The sequence below is a fragment of the Drosophila bipectinata genome, chromosome 3L (genome assembly GCF_030179905.1).
Source record: "Drosophila bipectinata strain 14024-0381.07 chromosome 3L, DbipHiC1v2, whole genome shotgun sequence".
Taxonomy (NCBI): domain Eukaryota; kingdom Metazoa; phylum Arthropoda; class Insecta; order Diptera; family Drosophilidae; genus Drosophila; species Drosophila bipectinata.
This window is the reverse complement of record NC_091738.1, coordinates 26,182,607-26,210,494: the sequence shown is the minus strand read 5'-3', so window position 1 is coordinate 26,210,494 and position 27,888 is coordinate 26,182,607. Positions and strand designations below refer to the sequence as shown.

The 27,888-nt window shown below is 40.5% G+C and overlaps 1 protein-coding gene across 11 annotated transcripts in view; it reads right to left on the bottom strand.

The window, feature by feature from the left end:
- The window catches only part of Pzl (Piezo-like), a 472,153-nt gene that overhangs the window by 248,898 nt on the left and 195,367 nt on the right, over positions 1-27,888 (bottom strand). For all 11 annotated transcript variants that reach the window (XR_011442830.1, XR_011442831.1, XR_011442833.1 and 8 more), the window contains one exon: positions 18,721-19,043. Coding sequence is in view for 2 of the 11 variants with exons in the window: in XM_070280111.1 (XP_070136212.1) it covers positions 18,721-19,043 (323 nt within the window). In the remaining 9 variants the exon portion in view is untranslated. The remainder of the gene's footprint in view (positions 1-18,720; positions 19,044-27,888) is intronic.

The window sequence follows — 27,888 nt, the reverse complement described above, 5'->3', positions numbered from 1 at the left end:
TGGAAGTATGAGTGTATATGTATGATCCTAAGTAATTTGAGTAAATCAGAATTATGCAGGGTGAAATTTCACCCTGAATTTTAAAATATCTTGAAAAATCTTTACGATGCCACACTAACGGACTAACGGAGTCTACTACGATGTGTGTATTCGTCAGAGTTGCATGTTGGCGATTTTGTTGTTGTTGCACTAGGCTTGAAGTTGCCGGATCTGCGTTATTTCCATGTGGCCGGAGAGAGGGGCGTGTTAACTCCCCTCCTAGTCCTAAGAGAAGGCCATAGAGGGGGAATGATCGGATCGGAGAAAAGTGGCTCGGCGACGTGTTTTTGGTGCATGCAACGAACTCCGACGATCTTTGAATTTAAAAATTTTATATTTTATTTTATTTTAAAAAAACGAGTGTCTCATTGCTATTACTTAGTAAATTATTACTATAAGTATAACTGGTTTCTATTACTTGCTTTTACTTTGATTACTTAGTAAATAACAATTGAGTATTACATTGTTATATGTTGCAACTTCTTCTTTGAGTATTTGGTCATGCCCGCATTCTAGGCGTGCTTCCTTTCGTTTGGTCATGATTATTCTATATACAAGTAGTTCGGTAAGGGTGGAAGGCAGTCTTTCTGCAGAAGCGTTGCCGGTTGATTGTTGGAATGAGGTTGTATGAGCTGTTATTTGGAATTGGGTTAGGAGATGAAAAATCTAGCGGAATAAAAGTCAATTCTAAAAAATGTCTAATTTGTAAGTTGCTTTTGAAAGAAGTGGCTTTGAGAAGTTTACTAACTTCATTGGACTATAACTTACGTTATTAAATCGTATTCAAGCTAATTTTAGTATTTATGTACAATGTGAGTTCTTGTGGTGTGATATTCCCTTCTTGTGATACTCCCACTGGTTTGGCAATTTTTTTCTTTTTCCTAGGTCCAATTTATCATGTTAAAAATTCGTTAGGTCGGCTGTTGTATGTTTTGTTTATAATCCTAACGGTACAACTTTTTTCAGAGCTGGGCTCTTTTCAACCCCAGAGGATCCATTTCACCTCACGCTTGAGGTTTAAATAAAATCCATTTTTTCTGTATTACGAACCTCAAAAATATTAAAAACGGTCGGTTTGGTCTTGTAAGAGCAGCTGAAATCGTATATTTTAGTCAATTTATTAATTGAATTAGTGTGCAGTAATATTGTATATATTTAGTTATGGAGGTGGCGGTTTCGGTCGATTGCGCATCTCTCATCTCATCTCGCAGTTTGGAACCACTGTCGTTGACGCCCGGTCCCGCTCCGCGAATAAAATATAATAAAGTCATTTATTAGAAAATACCCCGACGCACAGTGGTCGATTTGGCCTCGCTAGCGACATTTAATTATGATTTTCAAATTTAAATAAACGTTAATTTAAGTTTATCTATCGATAATATACCTCTTAATTAGATCCTAATTGATGTTTTCTAAGCTCATCAATAAGCTGATGATCAGCTGTGAACTGTCAAAGTCAACATATGTTTCAGCAGTTGATATATACAATTTTTTTTTTTTTTTTTTTTTGTTTTTTTTGTAATAGCAGGGTAATGTTTATTTAAAACTGTCCATTAGGGACAACCATTAAATTTTATCACGTAAACTTCACGTATAGATAATTTAAAATATTAATATGGTAGAAAAAAATTAGAGTAGTAAGGGAAGGTCCAGCGGGTGTGTCCTTTTAAGTCTTCTGGGTTGCTCGCTGTTGTCCAGCAGGGAGCTGGCCAACCGGTTCGGGTGATTATGAAGCCTCTGCATGTAACGTGCGCTGCTTCTTTGTATCTCGTCCTTGACCCAAGGGAAATTGAGAACCTCGTGGATGGTGCGATTGTCATGATAGACGTGGGCCCCAGTGGCGATTCGAAGGGCTCTATTTTCGAAAGCTTGCATAGTTCGGACATTCGTCTTGCTCGCAGTGCCCCAGAGCTGTATGCCGTACGTCCAGATAGGGCGTATTATGGCCTTGTAGATGAGAAGTTTCGTGAAAGTTCTCAGGTTCGATCTCCTACCCATAAGCCAGTAGAAGGATCGAAGTCTTTGATCAGCCTTTTTCCTCTTCTTAATCAGATGGGGCCTATAGGTGAGCCTCCTGTCTAGGGTGAATCCCAGGATTGTCTTCCTGTGGGATTGGGGAGCCGTTAAGGTTAACTGGAGGGCAGTTGCCTTTGCAGAGAGAAAATGTGGTGGCAGTGGACTTCTCATTATTGACGGCAATGTCTTAACGTTTTTGCCAGTCGCTGAGCAGGTCAAGCTGCAATTGCATCGTTTCGGCTGCCCGGCAGTGGTAAGGAAGGCGGTGTCGTCTGCATAGGTTGCTGCGAGCAACAATATACAATTTTGACGCCCTTTTATTTATTGTTTGAATATTTGAATAAATTTTTCAATTTACGATTATTTTAGTGCAAGTTTGGTTTTTAACAACTATTAAAGTATGTGCTATATAGAAAATCTGTGCTTGTGACGTTTCAGTATATGTGTTACTTATAAATTGTTGTGGATTTCGAGTGTATTAACAATGTGCGGAATAGAGCGCACACCAGTCTTTCGTGAAGTAGAACTTAACAAATTCACCTGCATTCACTCTGGTTGCAATTGTTGCAATTGTCCGAAATGTCAAAAATGAAGTGCGTAGTCCTGCGTATCTACAAGTTATTTCACTTTTTAGGAAGAATGTCAGTGTCGAAGCGCGCACTTTTCTTAGTATGGCACGGCGAAGCGATCCCCACTAAAAAGTTCTTCGTAATGGAAAGCTTTGCATTAGTAGAAGTTACAATATGATGGTAACGAAAAGGAGCTTTGCAAAATTGGGAAAAAATAGTAGTTTTAATAGTGGGCTTGTCCAGTATAAATAAATACATAATCAAATCAACAAACTATCAGGCATTTCGGAGAAAGTCTCGACGGATGCACTGTTGTTGGCTGCAAGAATTGTGTCGAAGCTGAATGCTGACGAGGAGCTTAACGGGGATATTATAAGAACTGGAAGTACGGCCGGTACTAAAAGTACTAACAATGGAAACACTGAACGAAGTTTTTTTCCAAATTTAGCTGCGCGCTTAAAAAGAGTAACCAAATTTTAATTTTCCGATTTAGCATTGTCCTGCGAGCATTGTCCTGTAGACATTACTTAAACACCAATGCATTCGGATCGTACCCTTGGTTTGACATGCCATCGTCTGTTCACAGAATTTTAATTTTTTTGTGTATAATGTATATAAAATGTTTGTATATAATGTACATGTTTCTTATTTGCTTCTTGCATAATATAAGTTATAATTCTAATTCTTACTCTTTTTCTTTAGAATACAAAAAATTTAATAAAAGTCTTTTTTTAAATATAAATAATATAAATATTATATATAAAAAACACTATAAATTTCATTTTTGTCCACATAATTCAAAATTGAGTAACAAACCGAAAATAAAAAACCGATTGAAGATATCTCTAATATTTCATTAGTTATTAATTTATTGCCGCTAGCGAGACTGAATCGACCACTGTGCGTTGGTGTGTAGTGCTGTAGGTCCAACATGGTTTGTCCAGAGTTGTTCCTTTTGCATAGACCCACCTCACGTAGCCTTATTACCGATAGCGTGGCTATCTTGACCCCCACTATCTCTACAGGTAATAGGTCGAGTATGAAGTATAGGGCGTCTGTTGGTGTGAGACGTAGGCATCCTTTGCGTTTTCCTAAATCTCTGTCTACATATGGAGTTTGGTAAAGCAGGCCACCATACCACCACACCGTGGAATAGGATGGGTCTTATGACCGCTGTGTAAAGTCATCTTTCTATCTTTGGAGACATTCCCCATCTGAGTCCAATGGCCTTGCGGCATGTATAGAGCGCGGTTGTCGCTTTGCTTGCTCTGTCCATAGTGTTTAACTCCCAATCCAGTTTCCTGTCTAGTGTGATCCCTGCTTGGCGTTACCACTGAGGGAGAGAGTGTTTCTCCTAATAGTTTTGGGATCCTTACATTCGGTATTTTGTAATTCCTAGTAAAGAGGACAAGCTCGGTCTTGGATGAATTAAGTCCTATTTCTTTCCTAACTGCTCATGTTAAGAGAACCCTAAGTTTGTCCTTCATGCGGTCACATAGAGCTTGGGGAAATTTTCCAGAAAAGCGATATCCGCATAAGCGATAACCACCACCTTCTAGGGATCGTAGTAGGCTATTAAATGCCATGTTCCATAGTAGGGGGGAGAGAACACCTCCTTGCGGAGTGCCTCTTCTGACGTATCTTTGAATAAATTCTCCTTATAATGTCGCCTCAACAGTCCTGTTCACCAAGACCTTCTTTATTAGGGGTAAGGATTCATCATCTATTCTTATTATCGTCAGCGCGTTGATTATCGAACATGGCAGGATGTTGTTCAACGCACCTTCTATGTCTAGAAAAGCAATAAGTGCGTCACTCATTCATGCGTCATTCCTTATCACTAAGTGCCTTTTCGACCAATGTAGTGATCTTGTGGAGTGCCGTGTCTGTGGATCGGTCGTTCCTATACGCATCCTGTGATCCCGAAATATCACCCGGGTTAATAGTGAGATTAATGTGGAGGCTGATTAGTCTCTCCATTGTCTTGAGGAGGAATGACGACTGGCTTATAGGTCTGAACTCCTTAGGGGTGCAGTGCGATGGTTTTCCCGCTGTGGGTATGAATAAAACCTTCGTCCGCCACCACCTATTCTTAAAATGGCTGAGAGAGCTTTCCTAACCCTTGACCTCAAATTCGATCTGGCTTTGATTAGTTGTGCCGGGAAAATGCCATCTGGGCCTGGTGATTTGAAGGGCTTGAAGCTGTTTATCGCCAAGTTGAGATACCTATAACTCAGGAAAGGCTTTCCCCCTGTCTCTGCGGTTCCGGGGTTGTTTCTTCCTGAGAACACTCTCGGAAATGTGCATTTGTGAGAGCCTCTACGGTTTCTTTACTGGACGTGGTCCAGCTACCATCCGAGGTTTTAATGTATCCTACATTTGGTGGAGTTGTTGCGAGGACCTTTCTGAGTCGGGAGGCCTCCGATGTCTAATAAATGTTCGTGCAGAACTTGGTCCAGTCATTCCTCTTTGCCCTATGCAGTTCTTTGTTGTACTGCTTACGGTCCGCTTTGTACGCCTCCCAGGCTGCCTCTGTGTTTTCCTTACTAGCGAAATTAAAGGCTTTACGGGCCTTGGTCTTAAAGGGCGCAAGTGTTTGCAACCACCATGGAGGTTTCTTTGACTTGCTCATGCCCGATCTGCTTTTGGGGCAGCCTCCGTCTCAGAGCTCAGCAGAGAGTCCTCCTCTATCCCGACCCCTCTAAGTGCCCTTGCCGAGTCGCTGTCCTCTGAGATATACGTTCCAGGATGTCCTCCACCCCATCCTGGGGGCCCCTCTCCGGTCGGCTCCTTCAAGTCTGTCTCTTGTGCGTCTGCGTCGGACCGTCACGTGTTCGAATCCGTACTTGAACCGGTGGTCTGATTCCTCCAGGATCTTCACGGTCTTCTTTGTAAGAGTGAGGACATCCTTCCTCCGCAATCTTACCCCCTTCTCCACCTTGGCGACTCTCCAGTCCACTGTGGGACTGAGCCATACTCGCTCCCTCGGTTTACTTGGTGTCTCCGCCCAGTCAACCGCCACTAACTTTGCTACTGGGTAGATCTGTCCAAGCGATGCTATCATTCGCTTGTACGTCTCCACTGATCGCGCAGGCTAACCCCTGACGCTACCCTGGTACCATCCTGGGTCTTCGCATTCTGGTGGGGGTCCTCTGCTCTTTAGCATCTCCTCCATGAAGTGCCTATGCAACTCGTTTACCACTCGTCGCAAAAAGTCCTTGGGGATGAGCCCATCCTTGGTTCCCTTGTCAAGGACTCCAATGAGGGTTCTTTCCTTCGTTACCTTAGCAAACGAGCAGTTGGACGGCTGCGGCTGGGCCTTCCTCTTCTTGGCTACTCCTTTCACCTCATATAAAACCTAGTCATAAATCGCTACACCTATATCAAAAGGAAGCTGAGGCCTCTACGTTCTCAACGCTAAATAATCCGTGGCAATGTTAGCCCATTTACTCAAACCGATTTGAAATCTTGGCAGACGCCTATAAGGTTGATAAGACGGCTATAAGACGGCCGAATTTACTAAACTGTCGAGTCGAGGAAAGGAACAAAACCCTCCACCTACCTGATAAGTTTAATTCAGTATTATATCATTCGCTTAATGAAGCCATGCTGACAAGGAAAAATAATCGAAGAGCATAGTTTTTGCAAATGAGGACTAATTTATATTTCAAATAACTTTAAAATTGCTGACAATTTACAGATGCCTCTGTAGCATCAGACTTTTTTTCCTTTTTTGTAAGGGAATTATGAAAGATAGTAATTAGTAATCAGCTTCAGATCCTAAGTAAATTGAGTAAATCAGAGTTATGCAGGGTGAAATTTCACCCTGAATTTTAAAATATCTTGAAAAATCTTTACGATGCCACACTAACGGACCAATTGGTTTCAATTGGTTAACGGTTTTAATTGTAACCTAAAGCGTGGGGTGAAATAGTCCTTTGGTGTTGAAAAAGGTAGAGCACTGAAAAGAATTGTACCATGAGAATCAGATAAAAAACATAAGTCTAACAGCCGAACTACAAAACATGTCTAACATGGTTAATTTTACCTAGAGAAATTTCAAACATGCCCACGGTGAACTCTATCACTATCACCTATTACGCGTGATAAGTGATATAGTTGGTGAGTTATCGACATTGGACCCCTTTTGTACTGGTATATTAAAGTCGCCAAAGTTAAAAGCTGGTCACGATGAGTCATAAGATTAAAAACGGATTTGAAAGCGGACAAATGATGCCAATATGTGGGCAGTTCGGACGAAAGCGGTATATATGAACATGTAATGTATAAAGATTTCGCTAAAAAAATGAATTTAATGTCACCAAACTCAAACTCTTGATTTCACCTCTTAAGAAGCAAGTTGGGATTCTACCGAAAGGAGGACTCCACCCCCGGTTCGCTCAAGTCGATCACTTCTTAAAGATGTGTACTAACTTGGAACAATTTTGGAGCTAAAGATCAGTAAAGGCTATAATATGGATAGTGAGAACTATCAGCATATAGTTTAGAGAGTTTGCTTCGTAGCCCCCTAGTATTCTGATAGGTAAGTGTAAGTACCGCTATTAGTTTTTTGGATTAGTGGACGAAAAAGAGGTAGAAAGTTGGTCCGTCGTTCCAATATGGAGAAGTTTCACATTCACTGGCTTAAAAACTTTTTTCATTACGGTACTAGGCTGATGTTCTTGGGCGAAAATGGTTTCTGACCAACAACTGGGTGAACGAATCGCCTGGAGCATCAGCGCGGGAGTATCAGTTCTGTGACAGAGGGAATATAGGAGTTCTCATATCCGAGTAAGATGCTAGAAGGAAGTATACGATCAAAACGACTGTGTTATGTGGAAAACAGAATAATACTGAATATTCAGGCATGCTCCGGTTCTCACTTTCGGTGAGAATTGGTGCTCCCGTTTTCACTTTCACAAGATTTTTTCGAATTCAAAAACGAAAAAATTTGTCTTGCCTAAATGAAAAGTAAATGCCTTTTTCTATATTAAATCGGATCTTATTTGCAAAAGGAAAAAAATAGTTGACTTATTGGTTTATTGTCGTTCTATTAAGACCTCTAGAAGATCAATTAGGCTTGTAGTTATTTTTAAAACGAGTAGTTTCTGACCCCACCTCAAATTCGGATATCAAATTTTGCCGTCGGCAACAACAATTTTCGTTTTGGTGAACGACCGATAAGTTTGACACCATAAGTTATCGCCTAAGCCGCCATACTTTTGATAGAATAAAAAAGCAAGTTAAAAATACTTGTATAATCAAATGGATGGCGATAAATTTGTTGAAATTAGGTAAAATACGTTTTTTAAAAATTAATTAATTTAATTTAATTAGTTATGTGCTAAAAGTGTATAAAAAAAATTGTTGAAAACACCGGAATGAAATGAAAATGAAATCCATTGAAAAGGTGGCATTCCCTTAACTTGGTTTTTCTGGCTTTTCCCCTTAATTCTTTTGGCTACAAAAGACGCAACTGAATATAAAAAAGGCATTTTTTCGCGTTGTTTGCTGCTGACCAAACCTCAAATCACCTGTTTCGGCAGCAAGAGAAATGAGAAATTAAACGTTTCGATAGCAAAACGATAACTAAAAACTTGTGAAAACCGGAGCACCTAATAACGAAAATCTCGGTTTTGGTCCCAAAACGAAAACGAAAACCGAAAGTGAGAACCGGAGCATGCCTGATTAATTATAAAATTATGTATATGTGTGGAAGTATGAGTGTATATGTATGATCCTAAGTAATTTGAGTAAATCAGAATTATGCAGGGTGAAATTTCACCCTGAATTTTAAAATATCTTGAAAAATCTTTACGATGCCACACTAACGGACTAACGGAGTCTACTACGATGTGTGTATTCGTCAGAGTTGCATGTTGGCGATTTTGTTGTTGTTGCACTAGGCTTGAAGTTGCCGGATCTGCGTTATTTCCATGTGGCCGGAGAGAGGGGCGTGTTAACTCCCCTCCTAGTCCTAAGAGAAGGCCATAGAGGGGGAATGATCGGATCGGAGAAAAGTGGCTCGGCGACGTGTTTTTGGTGCATGCAACGAACTCCGACGATCTTTGAATTTAAAAATTTTATATTTTATTTTATTTTAAAAAAACGAGTGTCTCATTGCTATTACTTAGTAAATTATTACTATAAGTATAACTGGTTTCTATTACTTGCTTTTACTTTGATTACTTAGTAAATAACAATTGAGTATTACATTGTTATATGTTGCAACTTCTTCTTTGAGTATTTGGTCATGCCCGCATTCTAGGCGTGCTTCCTTTCGTTTGGTCATGATTATTCTATATACAAGTAGTTCGGTAAGGGTGGAAGGCAGTCTTTCTGCAGAAGCGTTGCCGGTTGATTGTTGGAATGAGGTTGTATGAGCTGTTATTTGGAATTGGGTTAGGAGATGAAAAATCTAGCGGAATAAAAGTCAATTCTAAAAAATGTCTAATTTGTAAGTTGCTTTTGAAAGAAGTGGCTTTGAGAAGTTTACTAACTTCATTGGACTATAACTTACGTTATTAAATCGTATTCAAGCTAATTTTAGTATTTATGTACAATGTGAGTTCTTGTGGTGTGATATTCCCTTCTTGTGATACTCCCACTGGTTTGGCAATTTTTTTCTTTTTCCTAGGTCCAATTTATCATGTTAAAAATTCGTTAGGTCGGCTGTTGTATGTTTTGTTTATAATCCTAACGGTACAACTTTTTTCAGAGCTGGGCTCTTTTCAACCCCAGAGGATCCATTTCACCTCACGCTTGAGGTTTAAATAAAATCCATTTTTTCTGTATTACGAACCTCAAAAATATTAAAAACGGTCGGTTTGGTCTTGTAAGAGCAGCTGAAATCGTATATTTTAGTCAATTTATTAATTGAATTAGTGTGCAGTAATATTGTATATATTTAGTTATGGAGGTGGCGGTTTCGGTCGATTGCGCATCTCTCATCTCATCTCGCAGTTTGGAACCACTGTCGTTGACGCCCGGTCCCGCTCCGCGAATAAAATATAATAAAGTCATTTATTAGAAAATACCCCGACGCACAGTGGTCGATTTGGCCTCGCTAGCGACATTTAATTATGATTTTCAAATTTAAATAAACGTTAATTTAAGTTTATCTATCGATAATATACCTCTTAATTAGATCCTAATTGATGTTTTCTAAGCTCATCAATAAGCTGATGATCAGCTGTGAACTGTCAAAGTCAACATATGTTTCAGCAGTTGATATATACAATTTTTTTTTTTTTTTTTTTTGTTTTTTTTGTAATAGCAGGGTAATGTTTATTTAAAACTGTCCATTAGGGACAACCATTAAATTTTATCACGTAAACTTCACGTATAGATAATTTAAAATATTAATATGGTAGAAAAAAATTAGAGTAGTAAGGGAAGGTCCAGCGGGTGTGTCCTTTTAAGTCTTCTGGGTTGCTCGCTGTTGTCCAGCAGGGAGCTGGCCAACCGGTTCGGGTGATTATGAAGCCTCTGCATGTAACGTGCGCTGCTTCTTTGTATCTCGTCCTTGACCCAAGGGAAATTGAGAACCTCGTGGATGGTGCGATTGTCATGATAGACGTGGGCCCCAGTGGCGATTCGAAGGGCTCTATTTTCGAAAGCTTGCATAGTTCGGACATTCGTCTTGCTCGCAGTGCCCCAGAGCTGTATGCCGTACGTCCAGATAGGGCGTATTATGGCCTTGTAGATGAGAAGTTTCGTGAAAGTTCTCAGGTTCGATCTCCTACCCATAAGCCAGTAGAAGGATCGAAGTCTTTGATCAGCCTTTTTCCTCTTCTTAATCAGATGGGGCCTATAGGTGAGCCTCCTGTCTAGGGTGAATCCCAGGATTGTCTTCCTGTGGGATTGGGGAGCCGTTAAGGTTAACTGGAGGGCAGTTGCCTTTGCAGAGAGAAAATGTGGTGGCAGTGGACTTCTCATTATTGACGGCAATGTCTTAACGTTTTTGCCAGTCGCTGAGCAGGTCAAGCTGCAATTGCATCGTTTCGGCTGCCCGGCAGTGGTAAGGAAGGCGGTGTCGTCTGCATAGGTTGCTGCGAGCAACAATATACAATTTTGACGCCCTTTTATTTATTGTTTGAATATTTGAATAAATTTTTCAATTTACGATTATTTTAGTGCAAGTTTGGTTTTTAACAACTATTAAAGTATGTGCTATATAGAAAATCTGTGCTTGTGACGTTTCAGTATATGTGTTACTTATAAATTGTTGTGGATTTCGAGTGTATTAACAATGTGCGGAATAGAGCGCACACCAGTCTTTCGTGAAGTAGAACTTAACAAATTCACCTGCATTCACTCTGGTTGCAATTGTTGCAATTGTCCGAAATGTCAAAAATGAAGTGCGTAGTCCTGCGTATCTACAAGTTATTTCACTTTTTAGGAAGAATGTCAGTGTCGAAGCGCGCACTTTTCTTAGTATGGCACGGCGAAGCGATCCCCACTAAAAAGTTCTTCGTAATGGAAAGCTTTGCATTAGTAGAAGTTACAATATGATGGTAACGAAAAGGAGCTTTGCAAAATTGGGAAAAAATAGTAGTTTTAATAGTGGGCTTGTCCAGTATAAATAAATACATAATCAAATCAACAAACTATCAGGCATTTCGGAGAAAGTCTCGACGGATGCACTGTTGTTGGCTGCAAGAATTGTGTCGAAGCTGAATGCTGACGAGGAGCTTACCGGGGATATTATAAGAACTGGAAGTACGGCCGGTACTAAAAGTACTAACAATGGAAACACTGAACGAAGTTTTTTTCCAAATTTAGCTGCGCGCTTAAAAAGAGTAACCAAATTTTAATTTTCCGATTTAGCATTGTCCTGCGAGCATTGTCCTGTAGACATTACTTAAACACCAATGCATTCGGATCGTACCCTTGGTTTGACATGCCATCGTCTGTTCACAGAATTTTAATTTTTTTGTGTATAATGTATATAAAATGTTTGTATATAATGTACATGTTTCTTATTTGCTTCTTGCATAATATAAGTTATAATTCTAATTCTTACTCTTTTTCTTTAGAATACAAAAAATTTAATAAAAGTCTTTTTTTAAATATAAATAATATAAATATTATATATAAAAAACACTATAAATTTCATTTTTGTCCACATAATTCAAAATTGAGTAACAAACCGAAAATAAAAAACCGATTGAAGATATCTCTAATATTTCATTAGTTATTAATTTAATGCCGCTAGCGAGACTGAATCGACCACTGTGCGTTGGTGTGTAGTGCTGTAGGTCCAACATGGTTTGTCCAGAGTTGTTCCTTTTGCATAGACCCACCTCACGTAGCCTTATTACCGATAGCGTGGCTATCTTGACCCCCACTATCTCTACAGGTAATAGGTCGAGTATGAAGTATAGGGCGTCTGTTGGTGTGAGACGTAGGCATCCTTTGCGTTTTCCTAAATCTCTGTCTACATATGGAGTTTGGTAAAGCAGGCCACCATACCACCACACCGTGGAATAGGATGGGTCTTATGACCGCTGTGTAAAGTCATCTTTCTATCTTTGGAGACATTCCCCATCTGAGTCCAATGGCCTTGCGGCATGTATAGAGCGCGGTTGTCGCTTTGCTTGCTCTGTCCATAGTGTTTAACTCCCAATCCAGTTTCCTGTCTAGTGTGATCCCTGCTTGGCGTTACCACTGAGGGAGAGAGTGTTTCTCCTAATAGTTTTGGGATCCTTACATTCGGTATTTTGCAATTCCTAGTAAAGAGGACAAGCTCGGTCTTGAATGAATTAAGTCCTATTTCTTTCCTAACTGCTCATGTTAAGAGAACCCTAAGTTTGTCCTTCATGCGGTCACATAGAGCTTGGGGAAATTTTCCAGAAAAGCGATATCCGCATAAGCGATAACCACCACCTTCTAGGGATCGTAGTAGGCTATTAAATGCCATGTTCCATAGTAGGGGGGAGAGAACACCTCCTTGCGGAGTGCCTCTTCTGACGTATCTTTGAATAAATTCTCCTTCTAATGTCGCCTCAACAGTCCTGTTCACCAAGACCTTCTTTATTAGGGGTAAGGATTCATCATCTATTCTTATTATCGTCAGCACGTTGATTATCGAACATGGCAGGATGTTGTTCAACGCACCTTCTATGTCTAGAAAAGCAATAAGTGCGTCACTCATTCATGCGTCATTCCTTATCACTAAGTGCCTTTTCGACCAATGTAGTGATCTTGTGGAGTTCCGTGTCTGTGGATCGGTCGTTCCTATACGCATCCTGTGATCCCGAAATATCACCCGGGTTAATAGTGAGATTAATGTGGAGGCTGATTAGTCTCTCCATTGTCTTGAGGAGGAATGACGACTGGCTTATAGGTCTGAACTCCTTAGGGGTGCAGTGCGATGGTTTTCCCGCTGTGGGTATGAATAAAACCTTCGTCCGCCACCACCTATTCTTAAAATGGCTGAGAGAGCTTTCCTAACCCTTGACCTCAAATTCGATCTGGCTTTGATTAGTTGTGCCGGGAAAATGCCATCTGGGCCTGGTGATTTGAAGGGCTTGAAGCTGTTTATCGCCAAGTTGAGATACCTATAACTCAGGAAAGGCTTTCCCCCTGTCTCTGCGGTTCCGGGGTTGTTTCTTCCTGAGAACACTCTCGGAAATGTGCATTTGTGAGAGCCTCTACGGTTTCTTTACTGGACGTGGTCCAGCTACCATCCGAGGTTTTAATGTATCCTACATTTGGTGGAGTTGTTGCGAGGACCTTTCTGAGTCGGGAGGCCTCCGATGTCTAATAAATGTTCGTGCAGAACTTGGTCCAGTCATTCCTCTTTGCCCTATGCAGTTCTTTGTTGTACTGCTTACGGTCCGCTTTGTACGCCTCCCAGGCTGCCTCTGTGTTTTCCTTACTAGCGAAATTAAAGGCTTTACGGGCCTTGGTCTTAAAGGGCGCAAGTGTTTGCAACCACCATGGAGGTTTCTTTGACTTGCTCATGCCCGATCTGCTTTTGGGGCAGCCTCCGTCTCAGAGCTCAGCAGAGAGTCCTCCTCTATCCCGACCCCTCTAAGTGCCCTTGCCGAGTCGCTCTCCTCTGAGATATACGTTCCAGGATGTCCTCCACCCCATCCTGGGGGCCCCTCTCCGGTCGGCTCCTTCAAGTCTGTCTCTTGTGCGTCTGCGTCGGACCGTCACGTGTTCGAATCCGTACTTGAACCGGTGGTCTGATTCCTCCAGGATCTTCACGGTCTTCTTTGTAAGAGTGAGGACATCCTTCCTCCGCAATCTTACCCCCTTCTCCACCTTGGCGACTCTCCAGTCCACTGTGGGAAACGTCTGGTTTTTCTGTGAGCCATACTCGCTCCCTCGATTTACTTGGTGTCTCCGCCCAGTCAACCGCCACTAACTTTGCTACTGGGTAGATCTGTCCAAGCGATGCTATCATTCGCTTGTACGTCTCCACTGATCGCGCAGGCTAACCCCTGACACTACCCTGGTACCATCCTGGGTCTTCGCATTCTGGTGGGGGGCCTCTGCTCTTTAGCATCTCCTCCATGAAGTGCCTATGCAACTCGTTTACCACTCGTCGCAAAAAGTCCTTGGGGATGAGCCCATCCTTGGTTCCCTTGTCAAGGACTCCAATGAGGGTTCTTTCCTTCGTTACCTTAGCAAACGAGCAGTTGGACGGCTGCGGCTGGGCCTTCCTCTTCTTGGCTACTCCTTTCACCTCATATAAAACCTAGTCATAAATCGCTACACCTATATCAAAAGGAAGCTGAGGCCTCTACGTTCTCAACGCTAAATTATCCGTGGCAATGTTAGCCCATTTACTCAAACCGATTTGAAATCTTGGCAGACGCCTATAAGGTTGATAAGACGGCTATAAGACGGCCGAATTTACTAAACTGTCGAGTCGAGGAAAGGAACAAAACCCTCCACCTGTTTATATACGTGAAAAAAGTTTCAATGTTTTTGTCAACCAAATCATAGACCTTAATGGCAAGGATAACTTTCACATAATATCCCTTAGTAGGGATAATAATAGTAGTTTTAATAGTGGGCTTGTCCAGTAGTGGAAGAAATGCGATATAAATAAGGCAGCTTTTAAAAAAACAGAAATCCCGCTGGCGGTTGGTGTAGGCCAAGTCAGCAGAAGGCGGATATCTTTGCTGATAATCTGGAAAACAGATTTAAGCCGCTAGATCTAACTCCGATGGAAAATCGAATGTTTGTAGAAACACAACTCTTCCCTGTAAGCCTGTAACCCTGGAAGAAGTCAAGGCACAGATCGGAATGCTCAAAAACAAAAAAGCACCAGGAGAGGACCTTGTAGACAACAAAACGCTGAAGATTCTTCCCATCAAGGCACTACTATTCATAGTCCTATTGTTTAACAGCGTCCTAAGGCTGAGTCATTACCCGAGTGCATGGAAGAATGCTATCATCACGATGATACCCAAGCCTGGAAAGCAACCCACTGAGGTAGATGCATATAGGCCAATTAATCTCTTACCTGCATTGGGTAAAATGATGGAAAGAGTCATTCTGAATCGCATCCTTGCACTAGAAAAAGTAAGCAGAGCTATTCCAAAGTGGCAGTTTGGCTTTCGAAAGAGTCATGGCACACCTGAACAGCTACATCGCGTGGTCGATTTCGCTCTGGAAGCCATGGAAAACAAAATGTATGCAGTTGCTGTGTTCATGGACATTCAACAAGCCTTTGATAGGGTATGGCACGATGGTCTTCTAAGCAAGCTGAAAAATCTCCTAACGCCTCAGCTCTTTCTCCTCGTTCCGAGCTTCTTATCGGAGAGAAAATTCAGTGTGGTTGTCGATGGAGTACGCCCAATCTCAGCCGGTGTACCCCAAGGTAGTGTACTAGGTCCGACGCTTTACTCTTTGTACACATCAGATATGCCAGACTCCTGGGCCTGTACCGAAGTCGACGATAGTAACATGCTGATCGCAACGTACGCTGACGACACTGCTGTAATGGTCAGAAATCCAAGCATAGAAATCGCAACCTTGGGCCTGCAAGAGTACGTGACACGTTTGGAAAAGTGGACTACAGATTGGAGCATAGGCATCAACTGCAGCAAATGTGCTTGTGTCACATTCTTCATAATGCTAAAAAAAACTGCCCAGGCATCTCCATGCTTGGCTAACATGCTTCCATCCCTAGCGAAGAGGCTAACATGGAGACCTAGAAAAAGGAGATTAAAAAGATACCACCCACATGACCTTCCTTTAAGATTCATATAGCCGTTTTTGGTAAAAAAAATTTAAAATTAAAATAAAATAGAATTATATATAGAAAATAGAATTAATTAGATATAGAATTAATGTATAATCATTGATAACTACTTATTGATATTCCCCTGTAAATTACAACCCGTTCAAGCTGCCACAAAGGTAGCAGTATATCCGTTTATGTTAAATAAATATACACCTTTTACAAAAAAAAAGCTTTTGAAAAAAGGAATAAAGAATGGCTGGACACGCCTCAGGTGTTGATGGAAAGATCATAATTAAGAAATGTTGAACGTCCAGAGAAAAGTATTTCAGAGTGATGCAGAATAACTCAAATCAACAAACTATCAGGCATTTCGGAGAAAGTCTCGACGGATGCATTGTTGTTGGCTGCAAGTAGCCGCTTGTATAAGGACGGAAATACATCAAGAATTGTGTCGAAGCTGAATGCTGATGATGAGCTTACCGGGGATATTATAAGAACTGGGAGTACGGCCGGTACTGGAAGTACTACCAATGGAAACACTGCACGAAGATTTTTTCCAAATTTAGTTGCGCGCATAAAAAGAGTAACCAAATTTTAATATTCCGACTTAGCGTTGTCCTGCGAGCATTGTCCTGTGGACATTACTTAAACACCAATGCATTCGAATCGTACGCTAAGGAAACTGCCGAAATTTTTGTTAATAAATACACCGAATTTCACAGAATTTTAATTTTTTTGTGTATAATGTATATACAATTTTTTTATATAATGTATATGTTTCTTATTTGCTTCTTGCATAATATAAGTTATAATTCTTTTTCTTTCTGTTTTTCTTTAGAATATAAAAAATTTAATAAAAGGCTTTTTTTAAATATAAAAAAAAAAATATTAAAAAAACACTATAAATTTCATTTTTGTCCAAATAATGTACAATTGAGTACCAAACCGAATATAAAAAACCGATTGAAGATATATCTAATATTTCAGATGTTATTAATTTAATGCCGCTAGCGAGGCCGAATCGACCACTGTGCGACGTGATACCCCTGACATAGTATCGCCAGGATTTCACAAATTAAATAATATAAATAGCATAAGACTTTACAAACTCTTTACTCATAGGCTTTTCCTAAATACAATGTTAATTACTCCATGATCCCAACAATGGGCCCGCTCCGTATCCTTGCTGCTCCTCCTGGTTCTGCCCGGCTTCGTTGTCGGCGCTTTCTGTTGGCCGTTCCTGTTGTTACGCTGTTGCCGCTGCTGTTCCTCTTGCTGCTTTGCCGTAGGTTCCCCTCACACGTAGGCCTTCCTATCTTTCAGAACACACCCTGCGAATGGTCAAAGACTGGGCAGCGCTCTTCCTCCCCACTACACCAGGAAAACACCTCGCACACGCCACAGCGAGTCTGGATCGGGAGTTAGCTGCTGAATGCTGCCTCCGCTACACCTGGCGCGCCGCGCATACGCACTTACGAGCCAGGATTGGAAGTTGCAAGTGGTTGTTGCGCCCCCCACTACACCTGAGAACACCGCGCTTACGCGTTAGCGAGCCAGGATTGGAAGTTGTTGCCAATGACCGTGCGTCGCGCTTCCGTTACACCGGGAAAACACCGCGCATACGCACTAGTAAGTCCGTATTGGGAGTTGCTTGGCTGGTGACCGGAGTATTCCCGATTGGTCTATTTGTCCTTTCCTCACTTCCTAGCAGGCTACCTGTCGTGGTCGGGAATGGCCCAACTCGACTCCGATACCCTGGCCTTTTAGAGGAACCGTCCTGAATCGGATCCTTTAATAGCTCGTCCTTTACGTTCTCATCTTCTTGGGCTGTTGGACTCTCTAGAGGCGGTCCTTCAACTCAAACTACCGAGTTCTTTTTTAGAAACGCTCTAACACTTGAATATCGGACTCTCCAAAGGCAGTCCTCCAACTCAACGCTACAAGCTTCCTAAAGAGACTTGTCCCAATTTGCTCCAATAGGCCTCCCTAATAAGGAGTCCTTATATACTGATTGGAGTGTCCGTTAACCCTCCTGGATTCTGCTCCAGCCGTTAATCCTGCTTCCAAAATTACGCCACTTTCCAGTTGGCGGGTCGCCTCCCAAGAACGGACCTCTGCTGTTGCTATGCGTTGCACCGGCGGACTTCGAGGGCCCGCTACACTTTTACCTCGCCCCCTCAACCTCTTGCTCCATCGTTGATGCTAACCTGCGCGGCCGTCCCGAGAACCGTTACGTTCCACGTCGTCTCTGGTTTCTCCCGGCGCGCTGATCTCCTCACTGATCCTTCTCATCTTTACTTTCCTTCATCCCCCCTTACTGCATGTGTGAAATAGTCCCAGCGCTTGACCGCTTTCGCACCTCCTCAATCCTCCTTCTTTGACTTTGCCCCATGCCACCTATCTAAGCGTGTGGGGAGACTAAATGTCCTAACAAATGGTGACGTAGAAGGACCCATTGCAGTTTGACATATATACAATACGACCCTTATTTTCGAACCACAATGGTCTTTACCCTATCGTCTCACTATCTTCTCCATTTATAAACATATATTTTACATTTTCTATGTAATTTTTTGTAGTTATTTTTTCTAACTTCTCTATTAAGTACTAACTTTTCGTCAAAACAGGCGTATGTGGCACACTAAAGTACAATTATTATTGCTAATATGACAATAATCATTATACACTTAATGATTATTAGTTTCCAGCTTATGTTTTAATATGAATATGAAAAATAATAATACATCTGCAATTTTTTGTTTGAATTTGGTTTGAGAAACCTATTCGATATGGTATAAGGGTTAGAAAAGCGGTGCACGTGTTTTAACTAATATGCAAGGATTTTATGTAAAAATGCTGGATACAGCTATTGAAAAAAACTTTTCTTACTGAGAGACGAATCTGTCGTGCTCTTAAATCTTCTTTCTCAAGGAAATCATATTCTTCATATACATCCATATCGTCGTCATCGTCCAACACTTCAAACATATAATAATCACCGGTACGAACAGCATGCGGATGAAGACGTAAGTCCCTGCGTTTAGGCTGAGGTGACCGAGTAAAATATGTATTTCGCAATTGAGTTCTTTTATCGTTAACAGTTATTAAAAACCGCGTATTATTTTTTTTTATTTTCGGGGGTTCCTCTTCATTATAATTTACTTGACCAGAATCTTTATGGGATACTTCTGGTTGATAGTTCAGTTCATGATCTGAAATTAAAATATATACAATTAACATAAAAAAAATTAAAGAAAGATAAAGTAAATTTGTATTCTTTTTTCTAGACCAGGCCTTCCTATGGCCCACAATGTTTTATGTATTGAGCTTAGTTCATATAAAATATAATTTACTAGCTGACCCGGCAAACGTTGTTTTGCCACCAGATGACTTTATAATTTCTGTTTAAAATTTACTCAGTTCTAGACTTATGTATTATAAAGTCATCTGGAGCGCTGTGAACCATAAGGGAATAAAAAAATAACAAAAGGCAAACACTATTTTTATCTCAGCAAATAAATCTCTTAGCGCTATAGAGTGAACAATATTTTTTGTTAGTCCATCTTTAGCTAACACAAACAAACTGGATGGTTTACCCATTCGAGAGCATGCCACGTATAATTGTCCGTGCGAAAAACATAGTGTTCTTAAATCTAAGCCACAAATAGACATCGTTTGACCTTGGGATTTGTTGAAAGTCATTGCAAATGCCAATCTAATCGGAAACTGAATACTATATAGTATACTGAATAGTATAATTCTGAATAGTATAATAGGAATCCGTGGTATTAGTATATTTTCACCTCTGAACTTTCCATTTAAAATGCTAGCTTCGATTACGTTTATCATTAATTTTTGAATGACTAATCCCGTACCGTTGCACAGTCGGGGCGGGTTCAAATGACGAAGTAGTATAATTGGAGATCCAACCTTTAATTGTACATTATGCGTTAGCATGCCTTGCGAATCCAGTCAGTTCAAAAACTCTGTGGGAAAATTTACTACTTCGCCGTCATCGCTTTTCCTGACGCGCAACACATCCCAGCTGGCTCATTTTTGAATTTTAGAGCCTGACAATGCGGACATTTCTTGTCCATGGCACAAGCTACCACTTTTGAGTGAGCATAATACTCAATATCAGGCTCATATTCGAAAGCTAGATGCAAGAAAGATAAAGTAAATGTGTAATCTCTTCTCTGGACCAGGCCTTCCTATTTCTCTCGGCCGCATCAAAAAGAGTTGAGCCCCCCCGCGCCCTCGTTTTACTTCATCACTCTGTTTTCAACCTCACAAATATCTCCGCCAAACCATTGTATCAAATCAGATATCTAATTAACTATTGCACATATTTAAATCGAACAGAGTTTGTATTTAAGCGAAAGGGAATTTACGCATATTGCATTTGTTGTTTGAAATAAATAAACAAACAAAACCCCATTTTTTGTTGCCAAAATAAATCCAGCCTTGGAGTCTGCATCACTGCAAGTGCCGTTATCCTTTTACAAGGCCTCCAAGAGTTGCTGTCTTTCTTAAAAGCGGTTGAGATATATTGGGAGGCAATGCTGAACGTGCGGCTTGGCGAATGGGAAGGCATCGTCGTGGATTTCCAGAGCACGTACTAGGAGCTAGCTAAGTTGGATGTTACAGAGCTCAGAAGCGATTTGGTCGCCAACTTCAACGATGCGGCAAGGGAGGCACGTCTTATCCTGGACCAGGAGATTATTCGGCGCTTCACTTTATTGCCAACGAGCTCGACGCTGGTTATCTCTGCATTCGCTTTCATTTTCGATACATCGTTTGAAAGGTTTTGCCACCAATGTCGCTTTTTTTAGTGGAGGTAATGAGGAGTTGCATGAATTGTGGTCACTGTTTTCCATCATGATTCATAAGTCAGGTGGATAAGCTTCAACGGTTTATACTGTCTTCGTGAGTTGGCTTTATAGACTGTGCGTTCGTTGGAGCTGGAGCAATGACGTGGATTATGACGTCGCCTTTTAGCTCCTTTGCACAAGAGCTCATGTAAATAAAATAATGCAGCTGAGGTCCGTAAAATGCTTATCGGGGACGAGGCTTCGCGAAATTTGAGAAAAATTTCATTCAAATATGAGGGCACTAGCTAGCATGGGTACAACTCAGCAGATTACCAGCTTCATGGTTATACAAGTCCTGTTGCAGAAGGTGGATGGTGCCACGCAGTGTAAGAGGATGGAATTGCAGGCTGACCCTAAATCTTTGGATTCTTTTGCATTCCCATCGTGGGATTCAATCGCAACCTTGCAGATTTTTACCGTGCTTTGCGATGACATCTTACGCCATAAGGTCCCTGTAGCTTTGCATTTCTTTCTAATTACTCGATTAACGCATGTATGGACTGCGATGATAATTCACACACCATTAACGCCTGTGGGTTGTCAATGATTAATGAATGATTTTCAATTTCAATTTTTTTTTCAATTTGTCCGCTGAGGATCGGTTTGGTTAAGTAAGACGGTCCCTAATCCCACCATTGTAATTCGTCGACCTGCCGTTCGTATGGTTGCACGCGTCATAGCCCGCTGCATTAAACCTGGATAGCCGGCACCGTTCCAGCTCGCATCTAAGGCCACACTTTTTTGCTCGAGATTTTTAGTTCCAACAGCCCCGTTTCTCTATTAGCGTCTACACCCACCAATTCTTTCGTAGCTAAGGATAGGTGGTCAAAAAAAAAACATCGAACTACCGAACTGAGCGGACGTGCTTTGCCCGAGCTCCAGGAAATAAAACAAGAAAGGAAAGCTAACTTCGGGCGGAGCCGAAGTTGATATACCCTTGCAGTAAATTGTTGAAAAATTAGGCACTGAAATTGTTTAGTATACCTTTTAAATGGGATATACCTTTTAGCTTTATAGCTTTTTTTAGCTTTTATACCTATAGCTTTTTTATCATTATTAACAATACTATGGAAGTGATTTAACATTTTCATATGTTATAATGGGATTCCGGATATTAGGCTATTAAAGATCATAAAATTGTGTTTATTTTCATTTTTAAGTTTAGAACCCTTTACTTTTTAAACAACACCCAAATTTGTATTACGAGAAAACCAATGGATTATCCCATGATGACCTACTAACTGCCAGCAATTAGTATAATGGAAGTCCTCCTTCGTTAAATGAACACGTGCAAGGGTTTTCAATTGCGTAGCAGGTAGTGCAGGTATGAATGAAATTTATATGGGGACTGAGTAACTTTAAAATATCAGTTATTACCTTTTTTCTGATTGGTCAAATCGGAATAACATTATCCCTCAAATTTGGGCTGTAAATATTCGTAACGCCTTAATTCATAACACAACAGGTAAAACAGGTATGTAAAACGATCCTGACATTTTATTGCCTTGACAAAAAGGGTAAAACTGTGTAACCTTCAAGGGTTAAGGGATTATAGGTTTTTTTTATATTACCTAACTTGCCTATATATTGAAAAAACCACTAATCCGTACATCAGTCTAAAAAAAATTTAATCGAGTTACGACGTTACTCTGCAAGTTGAAATTCAGTAATTTAAAGTGCGAGAAAAGTATTTTTTTGCCTGTGTTCAAATTAAAGAGTGAAAGGTTCATTTTTACCAGTGACAAAAAAGTGTGTTAAAAAATATATGAAATAATTGTTGAAACATATATTTTGGTAAGTCAATTTCCCTAAAAGCGTCCCTTAATACGAGATTTATGAAGGAGGAATTTCCTATTTCCATTGTTTAAATTTTCACAATTTAATTTAAATTTTTTAAACAGCATGCAAAAAATGCCACGTGTTTCACGCACATCCCAGGAGCAACGCCGCCAAGCTGCTTTAAATCGCAGCAGAGCCCGCTACCAACAAAATGCGGTGGAAATAAGAAACAGGAACTCGCAACACATCGCCAATGTAAGCGCAAGCAACCCAGACTTGCGGGAGGAAAGTCGTGCGCAGGATTCCGCAGCACGGGCTCAGAGGAGACGCAGCGAAAGGATTCGCAATGTAGAGCGCTTTCGGGATACTGCAGCACATGCTGATCGGCGACTGGATCTTCGATTCCGTGTTCCAGAGAGGATTCGGGACATGGAAGCACGTGCGAACCGTCGGGAGAACCCGGAGGAGCGGCGACGAGAGCAGTTACAAAACACTGCTGACCATTCTACTCGGAAGGAATAATCTAGAGTACCGAAATCCGGAACGGGTTCGGGACGCCACAGCGCGTGCTATTCGTCGAGAGGACTCCGAGGAGCGGCGACAAGAGCAGGTGCAAAATACTTCTGATCATGCGACACGGAGGACTAATCCAGAGTACCGAAATCCGGAACGGCTTCGAGACGCCACAGCGCGTGCTATTCGTCGAGAGGACTCCGAGGAGCGGCGACAAGAGCAGGTACAAAATACTGCGACACGGAGGACGAATCCAGAGTACCGAAATCCGGAACGGGTTCGGGACGCCACAGCGCATGCTATTCGTCGAGAGGACTGCGAGGAGCGGCGACCAGAGCAGGTACAAAATACTGCTGATCATGCGACACGGAGGACTATTCCAGAGTTCCGAAATCCGGAACGGATTTCCTGAGAAATAGTGCTTCCTGCCTGAGAGAGTTACGCGGACAGGAGTTCTGCCGATTCAATATGCCATATCCTCCTATGCCCGAAACGCTTCTTTTGCATCCAATGGAAGAAAACGAAGTAAATGTTGAAGAAAATAAAACTTTGTTCAAAAAAATTAAGGAAGCTTTAAGGACCATTTCTAATGAAGACGCAGCTTTATATAATAATTTTGATTATTTTCTGACCCACCTTGAAACTAATTTTAAAGCCTACAAATTAGCCTTACGTTCCAGCTTGAAAAAGCCACAAATTTTTCTTCGCAGACAATTCTCCGACCGATTGCTCAATGCTTATAATAGAGATATTCTAGGCTTAAGGGGCCCATCCACAGGCGGCCATGTTCGGCGAACATGTTGTGCTCGACGAAATTTTTCCTGTGGATGGTAGTGTTTGTTGTCAAATTTTGTGTTTGTCAAAATGTTCGAATGGAATTGAAATCGTTCTATTTTGACAACGTTTGCAACAACATGCTCGCCAATGGATGACAATGTTGGCACGAACATCAGTTTGAAAAACGTTTTGGTAGAGAAAAATGAATAAAAAATTCCTGCAAGATTTTATTTATTGCCTAAAAATCGAGCCTGCGCTATGGCACGCCAAAAGCGATGCATATAAAAACAAGCATTTGCGTAATAATGCATGCCTCACGCATTTGTGTGTCCTGTCTTGGTATTTCAGGCTCTACTAAATTTAACAGTTGTTCATATGTAGAACTGTCCATTCGAAGAAAGTTTTTTAAATCCATAGGAGACGTTTCATGCAACTCCTTTAAAAGCCCCGTATGTGTGAATTTTAGCCGCTTTGCGAACCATTCCTTCATCCACATACTGTGCTTGCTTTTTTTTTGTCTTTTTTTCTAAGCAAATACTTATTGCCATAAGTGCAATAAGTGCAATTAGAGTGCCGCTATCGTTGTCCGATGACATGTTGATAGTTTGAAAATTTATCGAAAAATGATGTTCGCACGAATGTTGGCTCTAGTTAGTGGGGAAAATGAGATTCAAGTAGGCGAGCATGTTGACGAACATGCTCGCCTGTGGATGGGCCCCTTAAACTACAAGCTTATGAACCCAAAAAAAAAATAATGAAATAGACCACTTAACCAGAACAGCTTCTCGAATGGAGATCATTAAATTTATGAGACTTTGTATGAGACACACTAAATTGACACATAGCTACGTCTAGCGACAAAACACCTCTTACATCCCAACTCTTCCTATATATACTTCCTATATATTCGTATTAGAGTCGGGTGGTTCCTGAACGAACTAACAAAAAAGACCCGGTCACACAAAAACCGATCTGAACTAGTTAACATTGTTCATCGGTGGTCATTTTTCCTTGGTCTTTGTTCCTTGTTTTTTGTTCTTTGGTTCTTGTTCTTGTTCTTTTATCGTTAAAAGAGATCTTTTATCTCTGTCGGGTCAGGCAGCTGCACGGCGTTTAATGTTTATGCTTAAATATTTAATGTTGTAATTTTTAGTGTAATGTTTAGTGCAATGTTTATTTATTAGGCTTAAGTTTGTACAAAAGCTTAGTTTGATCGCAAGACGACTCTCTCTCGGCCGCTCGACTCAACGGGCTTTCTATAGAGAGTTTTAGCTCGGCAATGTCTAGGTCGGGCCGCCCTCTCCACTTTCGAGAGCTTTAGCTCGAGGTGACTTGTCGGGCCGCCCTCTCTGTGTATTTACTTGAGTCCCTGCATGTCATGCACTATAAGCTGGTCTATCGTCTGATCATCCGGCTTCATCTGCATGCAGGAATAAACATTATAACGATTTAAATTAATTAAATTCTGCGTTTTATTTTAATGGCATTGAAAACCCTCAATGACCAAACTGTTTGAAAAGAACAAAAAGAACTATCTAGTTCAGTCCTAAAAAAAAGAACGAACGAACTTATTCCCTAAAAGGAACGATGATTACCCATGTCTAATTCGTATAGATACTTTGGGAGTGCCCAGCCAAATTTCTCTCGGTGCTCCTTTGTTGTTGGAATTGCTCTGTCATATGGGAAATAAAATTTCATATACGTGTCTGACTCCCAGCATAGGCAAAGGGAAATTACAATAAAAATTTTTTCGTGTTTTCCCTATTCTCCTTATTTTTGCTAATCCGAATGCATTTTTTTATGGAGTGCCTTAAGCTTTTCACTGCAAGGAATTTATTCTTGTTTTTGTTTCTGACAAAATAGTCGTCCTGAAGCGATAAATTTTTTTTGTTTAAGTAAGAAGCTCTGCATAATTTTGCAGAGTATAAAAATAAGATGTTGTAAATTGCATAAGGATCAGCCGACTATAACTTATAGCTGCCATATATCTGAAAAATCGGAAATTCGCTGCTAAAAATTCCGGGCTCTGTACGAAAACTGAACTCCCAAAAATTTAAAGCCTTCGATATAATTTCCAAACAATTTTTACAAAAAGACTTTATTTTTATTTATGTTAGTTTTACAGAAAGACTTCGTATTCATTTATTGGATGAGGGATCGGACAAACGGACCAATAACATATATTTCTTATGGGGTTGAAAAGGATTCGGTCTACCTGTTCAAAATTTAGCATAAAAACTATAAAAAGTTGCTAAATGCATCTCATGTCTAAACCTCTTGGCGCCGCCTCGAATATTCTTGGGTAAAATGTATAATTCAAATCGTCGACTTCCAAAAAGGATCAGTTATTATTATTTAATGATGACTATACGATTAGAACCGTTAAAAAAACTTATTTGTAATGTTAAAAAACTAGACGATTACATCGTCTAAGTTTCCGGCAATAACTGGAGAGCGTGTTTTGATAGCCGTCATACTTCCGACCTAAAATGTATAAAAATATTAATTTTCTGGTCAGGGCTGAAAGTAAAATAAAACATGACCTATAGTCATTATGATCGAATTTTTCTTAAATATAGCTAAGATTTTTTTATTAATTTATTAACTTATTTATTTATTTATTTATTTATATGAATTGTATATATTTTATTATTTAAATATAAGATTTTTATATTATTTAAGGATTGTAATAAATTGTTTGTAAAAATGTGCAATATAAATTAAGTTATTATAATATTCCCTCTCGTGGATTGAGACCTTGTCGTGGTGAGGGGGCTAAGTATGTGAGGATTAATAATATTTATCACGGAAACTAGCATCAATCCTTTGTTTTATCTAGTTCATAAAAAAAAATTGTTATAGGTTGTCAAAATAATCAGTTAAATGGCAGCTGTAGGATATAGTCGGCAGATCCTTATAAAAGTTGGTATGTCGTATTATTTTGCCAAAAATAGAATCCACAGAAAATCCCCACTTTTTAGCTCAAAAAACACCAAAGTTATGCCATTTCCGATCAATCAGTTATATGACAGCTATAGGATATAGTCGGCCGATCCCTACGAAACTTAATAAGTCGTATTATTTTGCCAAAAATAGAATCCATAGAAAATCCCAACTTTCTAGCTCAAAAAATACCAAAATTATGCCATTTCCGATCAATCAGTTATATGACAGCTATAGGATATAGTCGGCCGATCCTTACGAAATTGGGCATGTCGTATTATTTTGCCAAAAATAGCTCTCACCTAAAATTTGAACTCTCTAACTTTAAAAACCCTAAAGTTATACCATTTCCGATCAATCAGTTATATGGCAGCTATAGAATATAGTCGGCCGATCCGGGCCGTTCCGACTTATATACTGCGTGCAAAGGAAAGAAGGGTGTGTGCAAAGTTTCAAGACGATAGCTTTAAAACTGAGAGACTAGTTCGCGTAGAAACAGACAGACAGACGGACAGACAGACGGACAGACGGACATGCTTATATCAACTCAGGAGGTGATCCTGATCAACAATATATATACTTTATAGGGTCGGAGATGTCTCCTTCACTGCGTTGCACTTTTGACCAAAATTATAATACCCTCTGCAAGGGTATAAAAATGGAGTAACCCAATATAAGCGAAAAGACGCTGAACCACCATTTATTAAAAGCAATATACAAGCTTTTTATAACAGTTGTAATGTGCTAAACCAAAACTAGTGGCGGAAAAATCGGCGATGTAGAGCCACCCGGCTCTACTGACCGCTGAAACCCAAAAGGGCACGGTCTTGCTCTTCCGCTCTGCTCACTCCGACTCCCGCGTCATGGTGTTCGTAGTGTAAAACCCCCACTCCAATAACGGAAAAAAATTTCGTACTAACAACAATTGTTACAATTTCTGAAACCACAGCGACAACCAGTGCAATTCAAAGTACCACGACGTCAACGACTACAGCGAGTACAAAAACAACAACTTCGGAAAGTGCTAAAGCGGTCCCGGCCACACAGACTGGAATGGATCGCTACATCCAAATTAAGCGCAAGCTTAGCCCGCAGAGTAATCCGGCAGGCAATAAAACAAAAATTAATCGCGTCCAAAAATTAACTAGTAACAGATTTGCCCTACTGGCGGAGG